General features: G+C 38.9%; 1 protein-coding gene across 1 annotated transcript in view; it reads right to left on the bottom strand.

Annotated features, from left to right (window-relative positions):
* LOC140226967 (somatomedin-B and thrombospondin type-1 domain-containing protein-like) overlaps positions 1–13,191 on the bottom strand; it is a 99,565-nt gene extending 86,374 nt beyond the window's left edge. Inside the window, exon 1 of the mRNA XM_072307404.1 lies at positions 12,495–13,191. Coding sequence (XP_072163505.1) covers positions 12,495–12,753 — 259 coding nt within the window. The 5' untranslated portion in view covers positions 12,754–13,191. The remainder of the gene's footprint in view (positions 1–12,494) is intronic.
* Positions 13,192–25,159: the final 11,968 nt, after the last annotated feature.

The following is a 25,159-nucleotide window of genomic DNA, read 5'->3' on the forward strand; positions in this document are numbered from 1 at the left end:
TATAAGCATGTGAATAATAACGCAGAATAAACAATGAGGGACTGTGCATTCGCTTCGAAGTTCGATGATAGACATTTCAAACATGGTCGGTCACCAATGTGACCCCGATGAATTTTTCAAAATCTCCTAATTCTAGATTTGATTCGAATGTCTGAAAATCAGAGGCTAGCTATACATTACATCTAAATCAGCATTCGGTGACTTTGACAAATGTGTAAATGTTTAAATAACGTAAATTATGATGTAACACAGAATAGCATTATTTTCGAGGCGGGTTTACAAAATTGTCAGATTTTTAAATAATCAGTCACAACTTGTTCATTCACCAACAGCGCATGCATGAAGGCGGAGGGATAGGTGATGGTGGTGGTGGGGGGGGGGGGGGGGGGGGGAGGATACAGGCTTCGCCCCCACCCCGGTTCCGCAGTCAACATCAATGTTCCCAAAACGTAGACATTAAGCCAAGTTGACGGAGAAGTGGTATATAATGAAGAATAAAGAGTGAACAGGTGTGACATCTTCTACATGTTCTAGTCACTTCGTGGGATTTATGTAGGGCTCCAAAGCTGTAAACCCACAAGTCGGTTACTCTGGCTGGGTAGAGAAGGTAATTGATAAAAACCTATCTGAAAGTTATGGATCATAACCAGATCATGAAGACTCATAACCGCCCCCAACGACAACCACCTGTGAAGCCAAAATTACTTCCTACCAAACTATAACCGCGCCGGATCCCACCATAAAGGCACATTCTTTCCTGTATACCATCACTTCACCTGTCCCCCTAGGAGCCCTTATTTAACCCCTCCACCCCACCCTAACAAACAAACAAATTAACAAAAAGGAGAAAAAATAATGATCACATTGCATTGGAAATTGTGACACTTGAAAGGCACTTTTTAAACAAATTATATGAAAATCATTCGAATCTGTTTACTTCAGCTTGTTCGGCGCCCGTTAGTCCAGACTGGTAAAGAATAAGGATCTAAAAGGTATTGTCCACTTCTGTTCTGAACCCTTTGCGAATAAACGGACAAAGAAAAACAAAGAATATGAAGAATATGAAACAAAAATAAACTGAATGACTATTGCAGCTTACGTTGACAAGGATCAAATGGTAAAAGCATCCATTCATGTCCACTTATCTAGAAGTAGAACGGATGTAGGAAAGGGATCAGAATTATCAGTATGAATTAAATTGATTGCGGCGAACAATGTGAAAATGTCCGATCGAGTTAATACGCGATGATCAAAGATAAATCAATGACTTCCTCCCTTGACAATGAACGCTGAGTCGGTGGAATGAGGTCAAGCTCCCTATAGGCACGATCCGCTTTTGTGCATTTCGAGATCTAGTCCACTTTCCCTGGCTAATCCTGTTAAGTAATTTAAGTTAAGTTAAGTTAAGTTAAGTTAAGAGTTAAGTAAAAGTTAAGTTAAATAACGTTAAGTGTTAAGTAAAAGTTAAGTGTTAAGTAAAAATGATGTAATGAGTATTTTCACATTGCCCATGAGTTCATCTCATGGGCCTCATATTCTGCCTGGAGACCGAAGTTATAAAAGAAATCATATCGCCCAGTGACTGTTACCCAAGTCAAGCAATCTGCTCGTTGATGACGGTCTCCCCCCACCTGTATACCTCCAGATACAATGTATATACATAAACCTATTTCCTTTAAGTTCTCTTATTCATATTTTGATGAGAACATTGTTGATTTTTCATGATGATATCCTTCAATCTAATTACGTAATTACGAAGAACATTGTTAATCCTTCTCTGTTAAAACAGCTAAACCGAATTCAAATCACTGTGAACCCATTGAGTGCAACAAGTTGAGTGAATCTAATAAAATATAGTACAGATAAAAAGAATGAACGAATCTACAAAAATGAGTGAATGCATGAATAGTTAAATGAGTAAATCATATATATATAGCTGCGTCAATGTGTCACAAAATTCAATTTGATGACCGACTAGATCTACAAAAATCAAATGATATGACCTCGTCGTTTACAAGAATCAGGGAGGTTTCCACCTCCCTGCAAGAATGATCCTTGTCTTGATATATCGGGGTAGTGCTTGAAGGTGGAATGCAACGGACGCATGTAACAGATCAAAAACTTTCAGAAATCTTTCGTCGAAAGTATCAGCAAATGACATACAAAATTATACAATCGAGAGCTTTAAGCATGGAGCCACTACGGTATTATTGATCACGATCTTTTTTTGATACACATTCAAACTAGAAACATACCAGTAACGCCTTTCTGTGTTAAGTGGAGTCTCGATCACTATAGCTTGGATATTGGTATAAGATGCTGTTAACTTAAATTGGGACATTTCAGATTTCCCATTAATTCTACTTTGAAACGAGACAAGAGGGCGTGTACCAGCAACGTTTCTGCACTGTAAAGAAAATAAATGGATATATAGGTCAGAAGTGTCTTACTTGGGTGACTGAACATTGAACAAGTAGCAGATTATTTTTTTTCTTTACCACACTCACGCAGCACGACAAAACTTTCCGTCCATGCGAAGACTTATTAATAGTGTTAGGCCACTTCTGTGCTATTGCAATGGTTATTTGCGCTCGACTGCAGTTACAGGTCGCTTCTGAAGGCTAAGAATGAAACTGCTCAATTGTTGGACGAAATTTCCCGCTTTCTCCGTGTAGCCATTCACAGGAGGCGTCAAACCGACGAGTAAATAAGCGCGGGAAAAATGAAATAAAAAAGGGGTGTTCGTCTTACAGCGCACGTCTTAAGAAAGCAATACAGGGGGAAAATTGACGATAGCAGATGACAAAGAAAACAAATATTGGAGCAGATTCACACACGAAATCTTTCCTTTTGTCATGGCTTCTTTTGCACTTGACCTTGGGGCGACCGTGAGTTGTAAGTTAAGACGTCATGTTTGATCTCCGTGGAAATTAGTTTGCTCTGCCCGGGAAGTTTTATTTTCGTTGCGTGCCACACGTGAGTCAGTGCGATTCATCCCTGCCGAACCGTGCTCAAATATCCGACAAACATTATCACAATGCCAACCTTTCGGGACCCTTTTGTTTGCGCGCGTTCGATTCTGCTCCGTTACAGTTTGCGCTCGGTTGTAAATGTGTCAAACTCAGATAGTTTCTCTCTTTGACCATGAATTCCAGACTCCGCAACATGTATAGCTCTAGGCTCGGTGAGCTTCGGTGCACAATCTGGGTCATGTACTGTCACACAATCTCGCGCCAATTCCAGGTATTACAACAATTTAGTTGCCAAAATGAAAAAAAAAAAAGTTTGTCTGCCATGAAACTGTCCGTAGCTGATGGTAATACTGTTTTGTCCTTTCCTTGTAGGCTCGAATCAAATGTAATGAAAGACCACAACACCACAGGGGAGACAAACGTACGTTCACGATGACACCCAACATAGTGGTTTTTATTCTGGACCGAACAAAAAACCGCAGAGTAGTGGGTTGAAAGAGTGTTGTGTCTGTCGACTACCTGCAGCTAAGGGGAAAAAACTAATTCATGAATACTCTGTAAAACCTATAGAGAATAGAGCGATAGAATTGTCTTTGAAAGCAAGAGATTATCATGCAGAGGGGTGAAGGTTGAGGTGTGAGTTTTCCTTCAATTTGTCTCCCTCTACGAATAAAATTGGTAGTAAATTGTACAGAGGGAGACAAATTGAAGAAAACTCACACCTCAGAATTGTCTCTCTCTGGCACTATATTTGACCTATATTGTTCCCTCTGCTTTCGCGAGTCCTGTGGTCACAAAGTCTACTACTACCATGTTTTGCTTGTTTGAAGTTAAGATATTGCATCAGTAGCGAAAGAAACTAATCAAGTCCTAGTACCTTGCCCAAACGGCTTCAAACAGAACCATTTTCTCCCCACACCTTGTCGCCATTTTGCCACTGCTCTCACAGACGCCAGGCAGACCATACGATTCTCGCTTCTGCATACTTGAGGACCGTTGTACAATAAACTGTTGTATGTCTCCCCCCCCAAAAAAAAAATACAATCAGATTTCATTATTGATAACTTCCAATGTGATTAAACTGTCTGAATGCTATTTCAGAATTTTAAAGATATGACATCTTACCTATATTTTGCAGCCACATTCAATTTGGTTAAGTGGTCACAGAACAATTTGGATCATTGTAAAACATGTCATGGGTTAGTTTCTTCCAATTTCCGCTTGGGCGCTCTTAGAACTGCATGCATTAATGTGTGAACACAATGAACAGAACTTGGAGGGAAGGGATTCCTGACATGCTCTACCAAGATCCTCATTTCTCTTTGATCACTGAAGTAAATCGGATGGGGCTTTCTGTGAGAGGTGGGTAATAAGTTATAGTTTCAAAACCTGAAATTGTATTTGGATTGATTCCCTATTTTTAAAGTTATCATCGCAGAGGGTCACGTTGTATTTTTTTTTTTGAATGGGGCATATGCTACTACACGACGAGTTCAACTCGTGTGAGAACCACTCGCTTCCACTAACCTGAAATCTGGCTTTCCTATAAGAAATGATTCCCTTCAGTCTATACAATAACATGATATAGGTCTTCTTCATTTCCGGCTTGGATTTATGCAACAGGTGTTTTCTCCAAGAACCTACAGGTCACGTGATCCTTGGTGTCTGTGCGCGACTTTCATGATTTTGAGAGTACTTAAAATGCACCATACATCCGACAAAAAAAAAATATATTGAAGTAGGCGATCGGTTCACGAAATGGCACACTGATTTTTGTGGCAGCAATTTTCAGTGTAAATCGAGCGTATGCTTTATTTATGATTTTGTTTTGATCCAAATTCTACTCAGTTCTGCCGTCCGTATCTTGCCACTAGAAGTCGAGTGTCAGGTATTTTGATGTGAAGTATTAAAGAGTGTTTGCTTGTCCGCTTTATCGCAGTGTTTGAAGTACCGGGTGATTCATACCTACACTAGACTAACCCCTCGCTATTATCACAGAGTACTGATAGAATATCAATAATTCCGTCACGCCTACGCTATTTGTAAATCAAAGGTTGAAACGCCATGTCCCAGAGCGTCCTCATGCACACTATTTTTGTCCATTTCAATTTATGTGAATCACCATTAGCACTTAAAACGTCTCCAATGGCTTGGAAAAGTTTACCGGGAACATCGTCTGTTGTTTTCATCTTTGTTCTTTTCTATTATGTTGGTTTTACAGAGCAAGCGCTGAGCTCGAATCATGTACATTTCGAACAAACAGATAGCTGCCGTTACATTTTGAATGAACAAGAATAAACGTCGGAATCTTGACATGGGAGCAACTATTTCCATATAAGGAGGTATGTTTGTGCTCGTTTTTATTTTCACGAAAAAATGCAACACATAACATCAACCTGATACTGAAACTATCATGACTGTAATGACAGCAAAATTATTTATTCAACTAATTTTCTGAGTATTGCAAGAAATTGGCAATATTGTTGTCAGTTTTGCTTCCTATGAAGGAGCTAGATTTTAGAAATCATTCTGGCAACCCTCTCCATCCACTGAGAATTAGACAAAAAGATAGAGATGTGAGTAAGCCAGCTCGTAATCAGCTCATGTTCACATTGGTACAAATGGCCTTTCTTTTTTCTCAGTTGGTTAGGCACTTCACTTGTTTTCAAAGCGACATAATCCACAAGCTTGCCCGACGTAACATTATTTATGGAATTCATATTCAGACAAAGAATTAACTTGCGTTTAGACCAGGGGGTGTTTCATCAATTTAGTCAGCGCTGACAAGTTGTCAGTCTCTGACAATTTCAGCAAAATCCTTGGTTTTGATTGGCTGAGATGCTCTGGTCACTGACTGTTACTATGGTTATTGTCAGAGACTGACAACTTGTCAGCGCTGACTAAATTGATGAAACACCCCCCAGGTGACCAGAATGGCCAACTGACATTTCAGGAGGCATCCATTTCATTATTTTGTATTGAATGCATTATAACAACATTTTCTTTTGATATTGCCAAATACCAGGCTTGCTGTCAGGTGGATGTGCTGGCAAGCACCATCTATGTCAATATAAGGCCACATGAATAATAATCATCACATCACAGATGCTTATCTCAGTGAATTAACAAACCAAAATGCCTGTCGGTACAAATGACCTTTTCTGCTCATGCGCAAAAGTGGAACTACGAACTATATGGTGTATTGGCAGCCTCTCTCTGGTTATCACAAGGTGATCTTGGGGACGAAATTTCATGTACAGGAGGTGTGTTTGTTTTTGTTTTTATTTGTGTGGTTGTTACTTTTTTTAAAGAAATGATTGACATATAAAGGAGTCGTTGGGTGGTGAGGGACGTTCGCACGTCTGCATTGTCTGTGATGGTACTTTTTGTCACCACGCACCATGGCGTATCAAGGAACTTTTTATGCTGTAAAAAATGTCACCAAACATAACGTGATTGGTGTACCGTGCAATTCACACTCTCGCAAAAGTGTCTGACTATGCTAATTTTAGCCATGCAAGAACTGTTGTTTGGCTGCTCTTTTTTTTCCCATGGAAGACCTTCATTACTTTCTTAACATCAAACCTTCCTACGGCGTCACTGACTCAGTTGAATTGTTAAGTACTTTAAGCAAAGCGTGTAAACACTGTTTTTAGCCCCGGAGCCTCACATTTTCTTTGTCTCATTTATGCAGATCACGAATTGAGTAAACAAAATTAGAGAATAGAGTAAACAATAAGAAAGAATTCAAAATAAACAGAGGCCGAGTAAGGGGAACACTGGCAGTTTTCTCTGTCGTCTGACAGCCAACTTAAGACCAGATTATTCTCGCTCTACTGTCTCTTAAAAAATTTCTATGGCTTTTAAACTCCAACTTATCGACTTATACCGACTCAAAATTCCATTCTTTCTAATAATAAACGTACACTCTCTTCTTTTCAAGCAAAGGAATGTAGGCCTACTATATTGGAAGTGTGGGTCGAGGACTTTTGTATTATGTTGTGTATGTATCATAGTGTAGTGCATATGAAATCATAAGATACATGTATATGTAATATGGCATTCTTCTTTCGACAAGGACGCCGGAAGCGGGGGGGGGGGGGGGGGGGGGCAGAGGGGGGCATTTGCCCCCGTTGGAGGGGATATTCCCCCTCCCAACCCCCCAACCCCCCCCGGGGGGGGGGGGGGGGCTCGGTTGCTTGGCGCTTGTCTTTCGAAGATAACCTCATCAAGCGAAACTTGTTTTTTTGGGGGGTTACAATTCGTTATTCCGAAGGTTCGTTAATCCGAAATTGAAAATAGGTTCGTTATCGAAGGTTCGCAATCCGAAAACGAAATACGGTTCGTAATTTCGCAGGTTCGTTAGTAGTCACCTTCTTGTCATTTTCGGATTAACGAGTCTACGGAATTAAACGCCACAAAATTTAATGTTCGGATTGACGAACCGTATTTCATTTTCGGATTAACGAACATGTAGTTATATGGTGGTATATAGTGAGTTTGTACGCTTCGGAAGAGCAAACCTTGAAACATCGAACCTAATTCCTTTTCAGATTGACGAACCTCAAGAATAACGAATATATACATATATTTTTTTTTTGAAGGGGGGGGGGGCTATAGAGGATAGCCTTATTGACCGATGATCAATGGACAGATCTTGGGCTTCCATTTTCCTCATTCCGTCGACACGATTTGTCGTTGAGAAAACAGTCATTATAACAGGGTGCTCCGTTTTATTGCATGCTCGTGAAATCAATGCATGCGGTGTAGAATAGGCACTGTGACTATATATATCCGGTTAAACTTTGTGTCAACACAAACTATAGCGCAGACACTCGAAAGAATGGTCGCTGCTTGGAGATCGTTATCACAACATTTGTAGATGAGATGGTTGGCGTGACGTCATCGTACGTCATCAAGCGTGTATAGAGCGAATGACGTCGAAGGGTGCAATAATGCGTCTCTATACATCCCATATGAAACTCATATGCCCTGGAGATACGTCGATATTGATGCGGAGTTACGATGTGGGATTGTGTAGTAAACACGGCGCCATGAAAGAAAAGAGGAACCCAAGCAACATTAAACAGTGTTCTATGATGCATACCTTCAATTCCCTCTCCCCATAACCCCTTATATATATATATATATATATATATATATATATATATATAAAAGGATATGTACATATATATATATATATATATATATATATATATATATATATATCTTATATGATAAAAACCTAAAATGGCGTTAAAAAGCTTTATCCTTTTAGAAAAAAAAAACCAACAACAAACAAACAAACACAAACATGCGCTTTCCTCGCCAGGATAAATCGTTTTAATGCCATTTTAGGTTTTTATTACATTATATATATATATATATATATATATATATATATATATATATATACATGTATATATACGTATATGTATATAAACATATGTGTATTATGTGTGTGTGTGTGTGTGTGCGTGTATGTGTGTATAAAGGGATAGAGAGAAGGACGAGAATTAGATAGACAAAATAGAAAAAGCAGGAGATAAGGGCATTAGTTCGATATGATATACTAGTATTAGACTAAATAGATATCTCATTGGGAAGAAATTGACTTTTTATATCTGATGATATTCTCTCATTTTTACATATTGATTTGTGCAGGGTTGTATTAAAGTCAATTGGCAGTAAACTTGACTTCCACATTATGTTAATCAGCGATTTATCAGGCTTTAAATCCTTTCATTTCATGAGATTGGAAATCCTCATCATTTCCAAGGTTATAATAATAAACATTGTCTCCAGATTTTTTATTAACGTCCTACAGAGGTTTCAGTCTTTTTTCCCCACGACTCCAGACTTTCAAGAGCAATCTCATAACTCTGCTTCATCGTCAAAGCAAGAGATCAGAATCATAGCTTCCTAAAATGATTAATGTAGTGTTTATATCTGTGAGCAAACCCGACTTATCGTTTCCTCATCACCAGGGGATCACTGCAAGTGAATTCTGCACTGGAGTTACAGCCTGTACTCAAAAGAAGTTCAAGTTCAAGTTCAAGTGTATTCATTTTTTCTCCATCTCCAACATAGCAGCACATACGCACAGTATAAATAAAGGGAGAAAAAAGATGTAAGCATAAGTAATCCAAAATCGAGTTCAAGGTACATTATAGTTCTGATGAGAATTAAAGAAATGAAACATCTGAGTAACAAATAATTATCATGGGGATGGAGATGGGGGGGGGGGGTCACTATAAAAAGGGAGAAGCTTGTAGATTGTGGGTTCCACTAGTTGCACTTTACATGCAAGGAAGAAAATAGAAGGAATGTAGACGCAATGACAGACATCACAGTACATTACATTACATTACATTACATTACATTACATTACATTACATTACATTACATTACATTACATTACATTACATTACAGGCATGTCCCAAAATGATGTGCGACATGTATGATGTCATAGAGTTCTTATCTTTTCAGACGATCACAATGTTCTTGTTCCAAAGTCGACCACTGTATCAGCGGCAGAACGATATACATACAATCTGTAGTCTGGCTTGGTCGCTCATGAGTGCTAGGCGCTCACTCTCATGAGTGCGTATATGTCATGCTGTATGTACACACACATGTACGCCCAGGATGGCAAAGCAAAAGAAGATAACGATTCTTAAGGACATCGGTGTCGCGTGGAGGTCTTGAACAGGTAACCATTTCAACGGCAGTCAAGTGGTAAAAGCATTGTGGTATGATTGGAAAGACGCATAGCGATACTATATTTGTATATTTTGAGTGTTTTTCCAGTGTTATATTTTATCTGTTGTGTGGAACTGCGCATAATCAACCGTGCGCATGTTCTGGAACCAGCATTCTTTGGAAGAAGAGTCATGATTACATTGCAGGTGACAAAAAAAATCATGATTAAAGAAACATGGAGTGTCGTTCTATAAATGCATGTACTGATGACAGTAAAGCGAGTCAATCACTTGCATCGTATTTCTCTAAAAAGTTATTTTTGAATCGAAGTACATTTAATTTCCAACGAAAGCGTTGCCTTGTTAGGACCTGTCCAACATGTCCAATGATTAATGGAGCGAAACGCAGGTTGTGTTGAGGATTTGAATGCACTCTTTCAATGGCGTCATTGACCGTATAACTATATACCTCACCGCCAAGTCCAATTTCATCAGATGATTTTAAGGGAGAAATCTACCGTTTTTAGTATCTGTATGCAACCTGACAACGCGGAAACACACGTGCCCAGTACGAATCATATAAGTTGCTCTGCGTAAATATGCGTATGTGTATTATTATACACTAGGAAAATGGGGTTATACAAGTCATGTTTGTCTATATGTGTAGGTTGGTGAGAGTATGCAAGAAGGCTGGTGTAATGTGGGTGTGTGCCGAGGTATTTGTATATATCATGTTTTCTTATTGGTCTTCGCAATGATGATATGACCGATTTTACAACCTGAGCTCCGATGGTGAGGCCGAGATAAACAAGTGGAGCAGGGGCGGATCCAGGAATTCCGTAAAGAGGGGGCGTGTTTACAAAATTAAAGGGGGGGGGGGCGCACGCACCCCTCCCCCCATTTTTTTCTTTTTATTTCTTTTGTTTCAACAAAAAATAAAGGGGGGGGGGGAGTGCGCCGGTTGCGGTCCTCCCTGGATCCGCCCCTGTGGAGGAAGAACCCACGCCGGGTATATAATCGTATTGGCCGCTTCCATAACATCGTCTTCGTGAGACCAGTCATCATTGTTTACACCCGAGAAGCAAATAAAACTCGGCCTACGCGCTGGAATTCTCCCACGTGTCATTGTACGAGGGGAGAGGACGATATCGTTTTTATTTCTTGTTTATGTCGCCGTATATGAGTGGGCGTTTATCTGCCATGCGATGATGGGGTGGGGGCGGGTGGGGATGGAAACAGGTGAGGCGGTAACACACCCAAGAAGCGGCGCGGCGTCGCGGCGTTGCATCACCTGCGTCTTCGCAGTTGCTGATTTGATAGTCTTAATATCCAGACACAGACTTGCATGATTGCATTTATTTTATTACAAGAATCGCCAAAACATCAAGCCAAGGAGGTACTGGGTGAGCTCGCCGAGTATATCTCCGTGATCAATTCAATTCAATTCAATTCAATTCAATTCAATTCAATTTAATTCAATTTAATTCAATTCAGTTCAATTCAATTCAATTCAATTCAATTCAATTCAATTCAATTCAATTCAATTCAATTCAATTCAATCATTCCAACCAACCAACCGCGTCAATCAACAGCTTGACATGGAAGTAACCTTAGATGGGAGGAACCATTCTTCACGATACAGTACTCTGAGGTGGGCATACATGCTCACTCATCTCCTTCTTGTAAGCACGAGCAAGGGAGAATACTAGAAGTTGCTCTTGAAATAAGTTCTCTCCAACTTGGCGTGTGCAAATAACTTCAAATAGTCTTGATATTTCCCTTTTTTTTAACGCCGTGTTTTCAAACGCGAGGCTACACATGCAAGAGAGAGAGAGAGAGGGAGAAGGGAGGGTGAATGTCTTAAGAGTCCCGCCGATTCATAAAGTCTGGCTGGATGCTTCCACAACTGACCTCCAGTGTGGGGTTTATGCGGGCAGAGGCAAACATTTTGGCGCGTTAAAAAAGGTCGTTTCTCCTCTGTCGGTGAGTGGCACATGGGAATAAGGTAAGACTGAGCACTATACTTTGATACATTAAATTGAAGAGAGCATCCTTCGTCGTGTTTGCCAATCACGCATGGGTCTGGAATGACGCACCAATCTGTCAATTCGGAACGACTTGACAAAAGCTTCCTTCGTCTTCTTAATCAAATTGATTTAGGAGAGATATCTGTTATATGTTTTTAACCATGTATATTCTCGAAAGGAGATAGAAAGAGAAAGATACAGAAAGAGATATATAAACAGTAAAGTTGTGGTCTTCTTTTTCTTACTGCTTTGAGATTGCCTCTTCTGACCTCCCTACAGTGTTCTCGCTGCGAAGCTCATTTGTGGCCTTAAACCAAAATCATGATTTGTGACTGAATCCCATGGTTACCCATCTTCAATTTCAATTTCAATTTATTCGTTTTCATACGTCTCCTTTATGAATATTACATCAGAAATAATGGCACATAAATCTTATGTGCCAAGATGGTCTTTATATATAAAGAAATTAGAAAAAAATCTTAATGGTTTCATCTTTCCATGATTTTCATTTATCTGGATTTTTTTTTTCTTGTGTAAAGACATTATGCCACATACACACACACCCAAAACGCACACGTACAGAGTAACACGCATACATACATACATACATTATATCATTTTTATTTCAAATAATTTGAAGTGGAGAGAGAGAGGGGGAGATGAATATATTCTTTTGAGGAAACATAATCATTATCAATAAATTACAAATATCGATGACATGTATGACAGCCACTATCTGGATGAATACGAATATCGAAAGGTTGGGGTGGATGTAAACACGCCCTCAACTTACCCTGGCACGTCTGTTGGTAGTCTGAGCAGCAGTCCCTAGTGTATGTACAGGCAGAGTCGCAGTAGCAAGGTTGATAGTACCTCGATCCCACGCGGTAGCCCTGCGTGACGCAAGAGATTTCTTTCCCGTCGCAGCAGAGCGGCTGACCGTCGGGTCCCCCCGCCGCGCAGCCGTTGGCCCGGACCAGAGCTGGAGCAACGGAGATGAGAATAGAGAGCAACGCGAGAGAAGATGACACAGTCATCTTAATATGATACATTGCGAGAGAGTTCAAGATGGAATTTGTTACAAGGGTCCAACACAAACAACCACACTCAATTCCCGTGACAGAACAACGCGAGATGAGAATATTCCGTTAGGTACTAAATCCCTGGCAGGCTTGGTTTATGACGCGGAAAAAAAAAACTGAGCATGAAAATAAAATTATTATGAAATCCAAACACGACTGAAATCTCGTCGATGGCCGCAACGTTAAGGTCGAGATTGATTTGCATCGATTCCACTGGACGCAAACCGAAGTTGAAACTGTACACCCGGTCGTCCTTACTCCAAGAAGTTGTCGCGGGACTCCGAAAAAAATCTTTCAAATTACGAAATTTTTCTCGAGTTCGCTTTAATCATAAAACGTAATATGTATTAGCTAGTAAGAAACATTGAAACATTGGATGCTTTGCTTGATAAACTGATGTCATTTTCGATGATATGTCGATGACTTCCTCTTTCCCGATCACCGTAATCCTCGATTAAAAGACTCCGAGGGCAGCGATTAGGGAACGCAACGCACACTCACCAGAATGAGTGAGGGAGAATGACTGTTTGCAGTCGTGTGCTGGCTTTCTTTGACGGGCCCGAACTGTCAGCGAACTTTTCTATTTTCCTTTTTTAGGCAAGCACAGATTTTCCGATTTAGGAGAAGGGCATAGAAGTACAGCGCCATCAGCGGCAATAAACCTACATGATTTCAGATGACGCTTTCTGATTGGTCAATTGTTTGCACAGCTATATACAATTATTTGCAAAGATCTACCTCTCGGTGAACTTCTTGGTGCACTCCCAATTCGTGCGGACACTTCTCAGGCACCACCTCCCTGGTTTGTCAGTGACGCCGCGCAAGTAACGCAGGAAAGTGAAAAGAAAGCAGTGCATCATAAAAACTGTGGAACGCTCGGTCTCAGATCTGTAATACCTAACCTCTTATAAGAGACAATGTAGTTCATCTCGGAGTAAATAGGAGGCGCGATGGTAGGCAAGATAATGAATTCATCTGACTGCGTATGACTCGACACTGACTTAAATTGTCTATGAAGGCAATAATATAACAGATGATGGAGAAATTGCGGAAGCATTTAATTCTTTTTTTGTTAACATTGGTCCAAATTTGGCACGCAACATTTCGTCTGCACACAGACCTTTCCACTCATACCTACTAAATTCCAATCCTCAGTCTTTATTTTTTCTCCCTGTATTTGAAGCAGAGGTCTTAGACATTATCAATTCTCTTTCCCCCAAGAAGAGTGCAGGTCACGATGGATTTTCTAATCATCTCATAAAATGTATTATAAATGAAATTCTTTCACCATTAGTCCACATTTTGAATTTGTCTTTACTTACCGGCATTGTGCCCGCTCAAATGAAAATTGCCAAAGTTTTACCAATCTATAAGAAGGGTAGAGAGGATGAGTTGGGAAATTATCGACCAATATCATTACTGTCTTCTTTTTCTAAAATACTTGAGAAGGTGGTTTATAATCGTTTACTTAAATTCTTAAATGAATGTGATATTTTAGCTGATAATCAATTCGGATTCCGGAAAAAACATGCAACCACTCATGCTATATTATTATTTGTAGAGAAAGTTGCGAAAGCTATAGACTCAAAGTCGCATACAGTCGGCTTGTTTCTGGACTACTCCAAGGCCTTTGACACCATAGACCACGAAATACTTTTGTACAAATTAAATCATTACGGCATTCGTGGAAAGGCCTTGGAGTGGTTCAGAAGTTATCTTACCGAAAGAACTCAGTTTGTTACTGTGAATAACCACGACTCAGAAATAGGTTCGATTTGCTGTGGCGTTCCACAGGGCTCCCTCTTAGGTCCTCTTTTATTTATTCTTTATATTAATGACTTCCGCAACTCATCCTCTCTGCTGTCTTTTCTTCTGTTTGCGGATGACACAAGTCTTTTTTATTCTCACTCAGATCCTTATGTGTTGCTTGATTCTGTGAATAACGAACTGCAACTGGTATTTGAATGGATACAGGCGAATAAATTATCGCTCAATATAAACAAGACTAATTATATGGTTTTTAGTAATACAATAAAGTTTCTTCCAGGTTCAGTACTAGTGAATGGTTTGCAGTTAAATCAAATAGATTCAACAAAATTTTTAGGTATTTATATTGATAGTAATCTTTCTTGGAAGGTTCATGTTGATTATTTATGTAAGTTGTTGTGTAAAAACGTTGGAGTTGTTCACAAATTGAAGTACCTCTTCCCCAAGCCAATATTGCATTCCCTCTATTCAACTCTATTATTACCTTACTTAAATTACGGAATATTGGCCTGGGGTAATTGCTCTAAGACTAAAATAGATTCGTTATTTTTTATTCAGAAAAAGGCCTTGCGGATTATAAATCGTGCACATTTTTTGGATCATACAGATGAATTGTTTGTTTCCAGTAAATTACTAAAAGTTTCTGATTTGTATTTGTATCACGTTGGAATTTTTATGTATAAGTTGAGCATTGGCGATCTTCCTAGTTTATTTTCCTCAATGTTTGTTAAAAACAGTGAAATTCATAATTACCCTACAAGACAAAGTGGATCATATCACTTTTCTCCCGTTCGTACAGTTCTAGCCCTTAAGACAATTACTTCTACCGGTCCTTCTTTCTGGAATGAGTTAGATTCTGTTCGGCTGCAATCAAGTTCTCTAAGTTCCTTTAAGCAAAATCTAAAAGCCAATTTTTTACAATCTTATGTATAGTTACTTGCTGTGACCATTTTGATATATCTGTTCTTATTCTCAATGATGCCTCGCTCGGGTGTCTTCATTTGACTTCATTTGACTATATTTCTTTGACCAATAGTGCAATTTTATGGAGCATTGAATCCCTGAGTTTTACCTTGACCATCATAAACTATTTTGTACATTGTGTAGAGTTTATTATCATCTCGACATACCGATTTTCGCTTGTGTTTCGTCATCTTTCGTAATTTAGCATGTTGTACTAAACGCTTATATTGTTTCTTTGGAACCTACATCCTACAAGCATTGCTTTTTAGTAGGTTCCTCATATTTACACATCATTTTATTACATGTCCTTATACATTTGTGAAATTATGTCTAAAATTGAATGTTGTGTTATACATATTTTACTCTGAAATCAAATGGAATATGAAGCCTGAATATGGAATGTGGAATATGGAACTTGAATAAAAAAAAAAAAAAAAAAAATAGTTTCCTAAATACCCCCTTTATATCAGGGCCATGTTATTTTACAAGATGCAACATTCGAATACTTTGCATCGAAGGAGGCAACATTTTGGTTTCAGTCAATCCGATCAAAACATCTCAATGTATAATTATTTTATGTAAGCAACAACAACAAAAAAGTATCAGATATGGCTTTCGTTTTAAATTGTACGTCAAAATTTCTAGTGTGAAACGCAGGATCGTAGCCAAAAGACTAATGGCAAGGCGTATCCATGTTCCATTGCAAAACAAAACGAGTATACAGTGCACTCCCTTTATAACGAGCACGGTTATATCAAAATTCCGGTTAAAACGAAGTAAAAATTCGGGTCGCAACGTTATCTACTCTATGTATTTTCATTGTTTATTTGTTCGATTATAACGAAGTTTCGATATAACGAAAGAAAACTGCTGGTCTCGAGGACTTCGTTATAACGGGAGTCCACTGTATACATCGAGTTTAATAGGACAAAATGTGCGATATTGGGCGTGACTGTACTACATACCATCAATCGTGTGAAAGTACTTTGACATATCGTATGCATAACACTCGCGTCAAAATACACCTTTTTCAAAATAGCTTCATAGACAAGAGGGCAGGTAAATTCTTAAGAGTTTTTCTTTTATTATACTAGTATATAATACATTCAGTAAACAGTCATCCCTCTTTACTCATCTCCATGTGGATTAAGGGATTAATCCGTAAGTGATCGGAATGGGTGATTCTACTAATCCAGTTCAAGGAAATGTGACCGCTACCAACGCAAGCTACAAGCCATGTAGCTAAACCCACATCCTATTGAAATGAGCCACACGTGAAAGGAGATGAGTGTATATAGGTTCGGATATTCCAGGATTGCGAAGATTTTTGAGACATAGGGAAAAAGATGCATAGGTTGATTGACAGATGCACTGAGAGATAGCCATAGAAATAAATAGACGAAAACCTTAAAGACATATAACTGCATTAATTTGATATGATACTTTATCCCTCTCTATCTGTTTATCTATCCATCCATCTATTCATCTACCTCCGTATCTATCTACTTCCTATCTACATACCTATCTCTATCTATCTATCTATCTATCTATCTATCTATCTATCTAGCTTGCTAACTAGCTATCTACCCGTCTATTCATTTATTTATTAATTTATCATTATCATCTATCTATCTACCCACGTCCATATCTATCTATATACTTATCTATCTACCTACCTATCTATGTATGTATCTATGTATCTATCTATCTATCTATCTATCTATTTATCTATCTATTTGATATATGCATATGATACATATATATCCAGAACAGACACCTGTTCTGGGGGGCATTTCATGAAGGAGCTTGTCGGATAAAATGTCCGACAAGTCAATTATATCCGACAAGTTCAGAGAAGTCAGCCAATCAGACTTCAGAATTTCTCAAAACTTGTCGGATATAATAGACTTGTCAGATATTTCATCCGACAAGTTCCTTCATGAAATGCCCCCTGTTGTGTTTATTCCGTGGCTTCATGAGAGAAAACAACTTGATTTGCTCGGCAGAATGACCAAAAGTGATTTCCTTATGATTTCTCATAATTACCATTAACTCCTCCTCCCCCTCTCCCTCTCCCATATCTCGTGATGGGGTAAAAACAAGAGAAAGGGGACGGACGGAGTAAGGGAATGACAGTTTTCTTGCATGGCGCCCATTCTGAGAGAATAACAGCCACTCGACAGTTGCTGCTACGCATCTTAGTCGAAACCGGAAACGCCAAATGAAGGTGGGAGGAGTCAACATGCACCGGGATTTCTCCGCATCTGCCCACATCCCTTCGAATCAGCATCCAGTGACAGGTGTGAAATGTGCGGGAAGACCCGGGGAAGACATTGCACCCTCGACACACCTCTTGTCTCTCGCCGTTCTTCCCGCGGTTGACAATTATATCCCTGACAGAACTTGACATAGCTCAGAGTCTACCGCCTATAATTCGAGCTGATTTAGTGCCCTGACATCATTCCCTCACTCACGGTGATATCACGAGGATTAAAAGGCGGCGATGTCATTCAGTACGAGTGGAAAGCGAGAAGTCATTCGGCCCATACAGGCCTCCATTAACCCTCTGGGTGTCACATCAATGACTTATCCATAGATTTGTGTGTGAAATTTGAACACTTTTGACTATTGTAACATAAAGGTTTAAGGCAGCAAACTCAATCTCTTCGATTTTGACCCAAGCTATTCACGGATGGAATATTTAATGGTTTCTTTGGTTAAGAAAGCAAATATGCAGGGTAAACCGGTTTATTTACTTATTTATGTATTTATTTATATATTTATATATTCATATATTTATTTATTTATCTATTCACTTATTCATTTATTTATATATTTATATATATATTTATTTATTTATTTATTTGCCTACAGGTATCTTAAAACGACGGTAGATAAAGTTATCTTCGTTTGGATCTGTCAAGTTTAAAATTTGAGGTGGTCAAGACGTTCTCGTGTATTGATGATCTTTTGATTTCAATTTTGATTTAGGACAACGCAATCAAAGTGTTAATAGAGCAAACAACCAACCAACAAACAACTACCAAACAACCATCCAACCTACTGAGCGACGGATCAATTTTATGCCTTTTTATTTAGACGCCCTGTTTTGCTGCCAGGATTATCTCTTTGTGAAATGATGTTTTATATACTGTAAAACTGATAATCAAAATCAGTTTCAAACTGAAGTAATTGCCTCATACTTGTGTTAAGTAACCAAATGAATGCATCACTTATCATTCAAACCAGTCCAGCCATGTGACTGATGACGTGATCTAGTGCAGTGTGAAGAAGATAAGGAACATGATTTGTTGCAAACATTATCATCAAATTCTGGGAGCGTGGTAATGCTGCGTAAAGGAAAGGATTAGAATTCGTGGTTATTGAGCCTTTCTACGCCAATGAAGCAAATAATGTGCACAAATTTCACACACGTACCTATGGACAGGAAATTAATAAGGCACACAGAGAGTTAAGCTGAGATTTTTCAACCTCTGGAATAATCGAGACGTGGGTGCTTGAGAGACAGCGTGAATATCGTTAGTTTTTTTTTTTTTTGTCATCTTATCAGAACCACTAAGTTCTGTAGGTGTAGCAAAACTACGTATTCCACCAGATGGATTTGTAATCAGTCAGATGCGACAAAACATAGATTAGTGCTGCCTACCGTTCATAATGACATTCTATTATGTTAAAATGGCATTTGTAGTGAGCACCCAACTTACACCGAGGCGTTGCAGCTGAAAATCAATGCGTTCAGCATATTTTTCCTTCGTCATGGAGTTTTATAGCGACTGAAACCTATGATGGGGGAGATTTTCAGGATGAATTCAATGTGAAATCAAAATTTCAAAAACGATTTCTAGCGCTGAACGCTGAATAAGAAGGAAACAAAATCCCAAAATCAAGCAAAAAGTAAAAAAAAAGAAGAAATGTCAGGAAGGGTCAGACAGTTTTCACTTTATTATACGATATCAGTCGATTTTCCCTAAATCATGTTTGCAAACGTGTGACCAAAAGCTGTAAGTATATCATCACTCGCTCGCGCCTCTCGTAGATCACCGGCTGTGTCGCCACTCGGTTGACGTGAAGTCGTGTGGATGTCGGTTTTCACATTTTTATGACATTTTATTAAATATCGTGCTGTTTATATATACAGTGAACCTACACCTCCTCTTTTTTAATTTTACGCTTACTTCAAAGTCACTGTTCGTGCTCGAAAAAACCGTAGTCTTTCGTTGCCTTAAAGCGATTGTGCCATTCTCAAAAACTTTGTCCTGTTATTGAGTCTTTATTGTTCATATAAATCGATACCAAAGAAAATGTATTAACTTACATCTGACCACGCCCTCTACCGATGGCCAGTGGTTAACCACAAGCAATATAGTGTTGAAAGGGAAATGAAATCCAAGTACAAACATGATTATCATGTGGATTGAGTGAAAGCATTGCAGAACACATCAGTGATATTTGAAGAAAATCGGACATTCTGTTCAAAAGTTATGAATCTTTTAAAGTTTCGATAACGCTATCGCTGGATGGAAGGAGACTACTACAATAATATTTGTGATGTCATAGTAGGACAACGGTATGAAGAAAATATGAGAATATTTCTTTCAACATATCTAAAATTTTCAGCACAATGAAAGAGCACTTTACGACAACTACGGGCGTAAATAAGAATTGGCGAACATGGACGTATAACTATACAGACATAATTTTTGCAGGAAAAGTTGATCATTAGCCTTTTGGGTAAAATTATAAACTATTGAAAAAAATTGCTGGAAGTGGAAGACCTACTGAAAAATTTGGCTTTGAAGTTTAACCCATCAAAATAACATGCATCGAAACAATATAGGCATGATAGTCGTAATTAATTAATTCTCGATCCATCTTTCTTTTACTTCAACTAATTTTTCAAACGCCTGCGCCTTTCTTTGCGTCGAATGCGATGTATCTTTAACTAGCTATGAAACAGGAAAGCATGCAGCAGAATGATGACATCGTACACACGTTTGAAGTTTTCCAGCCCACATCAAGTCGTATATCAAAAACTGTCGTTTCTTCCCACGGATACGAGAGTCTAAAGTGGCGCGGGGATCTGTCGCATTCTCGCTTTTACATGTGGATGGGCTCTGAGGTTATGTACAGTAAAACGCAAACTCAACTCCAAGTTCAAGTTTACTTTGATACGCGGCAAAAACGAACGAACAGAATATATAGTAAGCATAGGCTATCCTTACTGTTGGACAGTTTCTATAAAACCTTGAGAAGAATGTGATGACATTTTAACGTTGGCTATGTTTTCACGAAACATTAATTTCCCTAACGAGTGAACGTGCAAATAATTACGATGAGACATTAACTATAATAATCTCTTTGATAACGACATGAAAATGCAACTGAAATTATCTTTCTGTAAATATTTCGAGCAACTAAATATTCTTTTTTTTAAAATTATTATTTATTGTAATCATCGTTTAAATCGACTATCAGCACCGTCTCATGCAGACGTACTCATTTCCACACAGGAAATTTAGTAAGGATCAGTGCATAAGGCATGAAGGCCTCGGCACACCCGAGCACTGACGGCAACGGTCCGTTTTTGCTATGGTGCGCCAAAAGGAACCATGTCTTGTTCTGTTAAAACATCAGTTCCACGCTATTGGTTTTGATAGGAAAAAAATCTTCAACTGGTGATTATGTTGTTCTTGATTTTGACACAAGAATACAATTTTGGGTGATTCTTTTCTACCGAATTATTGATTTTGTAAACAGAATCAGACATGGTTCCTTTTGGCGCACCATAGCAAAAAACAAAACAAAACAAAAACACAACAACAACAACAAAAACACAAAAAAACACACAACAACAACAACAACAACACAACAACGAACACAAAAACAAAAACAAACAAACAAACAAACAAACAAACCGGATCGTTGTCGTTACCGAGCTTGGTGTGCCGAGCTAAAATTTTCTTAAATTTATTCAGTTGGACCGGTTTTACTGTGTATAATTATATATTTTTTTTTTTTTCAGTCATATTGTCGGCGACTTGAACTTGATACCAGACAAGGAAGGTATAGCAGCCAGGTGAAGAAACCGCATCGACACAAGGCGCACCGACATCTCATGTCTTGTAAAAAGAGATCTCACGCGAACGTGACGCAATTAGACGTGGCAGATGGTTTAATGGATACAAGGCCTCTCGTCACCCCGGGGTGTCAACGCTGTATAGCCTTTTCCCCCCTTCGCCTGCACCCTCCCTTTAGCTCCTGGGCTCTTGCGGTCAGGCAACGCTGGAAGGGGTTATTGGTATAGGCCTGGATAAAGCAGGGTCCTGGTGCTCGGCTATAGTATCTCAGCTCCGTGAGGGGCGCATATTCGAACAATAACAAGTCGTACCGAGAGCAAGGAAGTGGTGTGACGTTGGTGGCACTATTCATACAAAACAACAACAACACCAACAACAAACAAACAACGAAAAGGAAAATTTGAAGGTGACCTTTAAAAAATAGCTTATTCAGTGATGTATGATTTATTCCTCCTTGTGTCTCATTATAACATAAGTAAGTGTGTATGACGAGATCTTGTGAAAATTCTCCTTCCTGAAGATAACGACCATAGACTGGACACAATTCATCGGAGAGGGCTGTAAAAGTACAGTGACCTCTGTGCTACGCATGCGCAAACATCTTGCATGCGAGACATTCCTCCCCATAACTATGATTAGATGAAAATTGAGTGACATGAGTGTACTACAATAACATGAACTTACAGAATGTGGCATCACTCATTTCTGAAGTTAGGACAGTCCGTGTCTGACGCTGATAGTTCACGTGGTAAAACAACAACAACAACAACAATAACAACAACACGAAAAAACTACAAAAACAAAGAACTTCCATAATAAGATATATCTCAAAATCATCACACCCATGACAAAAAAACGGAGGAAGAACTTTGAACTGATTTCATTACCAGTTTTAAAAATGATAGATGTAATGTGAGATATGACGTCATCAGAGGCCAGTCGCAGAGGCTTCGCAGGAAGTTTTGACTGCGTACTCAGGGACGGCATTTCCTTGATCCTAATTAGTGTAAATAGGCTTACTGATTGTATAGTTGAAAATGATGTTATTGCAGTTCATTCAACATAGCAGATATGCCATTAATCGTCGCATCCACCTTGATTATTATCTTTTTTCCTTCTTACAATATTTCATGATTAAATATGCTCATTTAGAACACGAAAGAATACTTTGCATGCAGAACAGTTTGAACTCATCCGACGGTACATATCGAATGTTTTCTGGCGTTGCGGTAAGCAAGGCCCATTGTGGTAGATACTAAGTCACAGGGTGTGAGTTCTTTGACTTCAAATGGGCTAAATAAAGTACTATTTCTTCTCCTTGTAATCGTAGTTAACATGTGCGCTAAACTGTGTTGGGATGGGTGCTAGGGACAGTATTCGTTTAAGTTTGCTCTTCAGCATCTAGCTGAGGTTTCAGGTCTATTTGTTACGCGCAGTTGGACTCATTCATCACCAAATATAATAAGGATCTGAGCACCCACGTTCCTTAGCCCATAAACTGCTGAGGGCCACTTAAGTTTAGCCCAAAAGGTACATTTTGTATACATTATCGTCAAGATGTATGACGATTCCCAATACTGGTACTACTATAATTATTATGTTACAGTCTGTTTCAGTATGCACCGGGTTAAACCCTGTATCTGTACTTTATCACAGCGGATATACTGCCATTTCACTTTGGCAGGGATTCGTAGTGTTTCAGAGTGTTGTATTATAGCGATAACCCAATTTAACGCGACAAATTTGGAGATCATTATGCGATTCATTTGGACTAATCACTGACCGGTTAAATCGCAGCACGCACCATGAGAACCTCGTCTGGTATGATATGGTCAGCAAGACTCACCACACACTGTTCAAAGTACCCTGTGAGATTTCACATTTAGCCCTTTCATTTTTTTTTTTCGTGTCTGGATACAAGTTGGTAAAAGGCCAGAAATTGTTCAGATTTTGGAAAGAGAAGATTCTTAGTTTGCACTTAAGTTATCACCACCGATTATTATTTTAAATAAGAAGAAGCATATTTTGGTTCTCGAAATTGCGTACACAGTTCCATTTTTGTTAAAATCGTACCATTAAGATTACTATGAACGGCTAGGTGATGACGACAGATTGTTGATCAATTTTCTCAACAAGAAGAAAATTATTCTGGTCAACAGGTACAGGGTTGAAGGTTTACCAATGTCAGCAAATCTTAATAAAAAAAAAAGACAAAAACAAAAACCGCTTCAGATCAACTTGACATGATAAAATTGTAGTCACCTTGCATACCATGGCTAATTCGTCTTTTCAAAACAAATTCCGTGTTGTTGACACGAAGGAAAAGGTTAATCTTAAGCTGAACGATATCGGCACGAATACGAAAAAAAAAAATGTGTAAATACGAGGTCAGGGATAACGTAGAATATTCTACCACTTCCGTCAGGACTGGAACACATCGACATATTTCAATGGTCAGCATGTACAAGTTTCCTCCCATTTAGGATTCGATTTCACGAAAATTGTGTCATGCAAACCGTAAATAGGACATCAGAATTAATCGCCTGAAGCTGATAGTGTTATAAGTTATCATATACTCACAGGGTGGGCATTTGACCTAGTTTGATATCATAACTAATTTTCGAGACAACAAGCCGTAACTGCTGTTAGGAGTGTCCAGTTTCTCTTACGTGGCGCCCTATTCTATTCTTGCCATTGTGTCACAATAGTTAAGGGTGGTAAATAGGCCCTCTGATGTAGTTTCGCACGAAGCGGTCTTGGTTTGGCCTATATCATTGCGCTTCGGGCTCCCTCACACACAAACATAATAACCGTGTATTGTGATAAATGTAATCAAAAGTGACTGAATGGCCGCGAAGTGCTGCTGGTGCATTTATTTAGTAGCAGCTCCTGGTAGCTTGGTGTGAGTGACTCTCTCACTCTCTCTTTAAACAGGTTGAATGTAAATGCGAGGAAAGAAGGATTCCTGCGCGGCATGCAGCGGCGGGTCGAATATGCCGGCGCACGACGCCAAACCCATGGGGAGAGCACCGGGTAGCAATTACTGGCGCACTGTCAGGTGAAGATAACTTCACCTATAACAAGGCAGTATAGCGTCAAAGGAGAAATAATGAGATACAAAAAGAGCTCTGTTCTTTAAAAAAAAAGTGAAAATAAACCCCTAAAGAGGGCAGGTATCATTCTTTCAGAGTGCGGATTACATTTTGAAAGTGAACCCTAGAACGCGAGAAAGCGATTTAATGAAATGGGTCTCACTGTTTTGTAAGGTCATATGCAATTCAATGTATGCTACAGTTTATAACTCAGAAGTAAAGCTTATATTTATGTAGGCATATTCATATATGTTACAGTATAATACAAAGTACTGTTTAACACCAATTGATTGCTGCTTGCCAATGTTATTATGATTTATAAGTGCAATCTTGTTGGCGTTCATGTATAATGAACTTGAAATGAAACTTAGATGCATGTACCACTACATTTTATGTGCAATGAATATCAGACCGCAACGCATTACATTTTTGACACACCAACTAGGAATGAATAAC

This window comes from Diadema setosum, chromosome 4, assembly GCF_964275005.1.
Source record: "Diadema setosum chromosome 4, eeDiaSeto1, whole genome shotgun sequence".
NCBI classification, from domain to species: domain Eukaryota; kingdom Metazoa; phylum Echinodermata; class Echinoidea; order Diadematoida; family Diadematidae; genus Diadema; species Diadema setosum.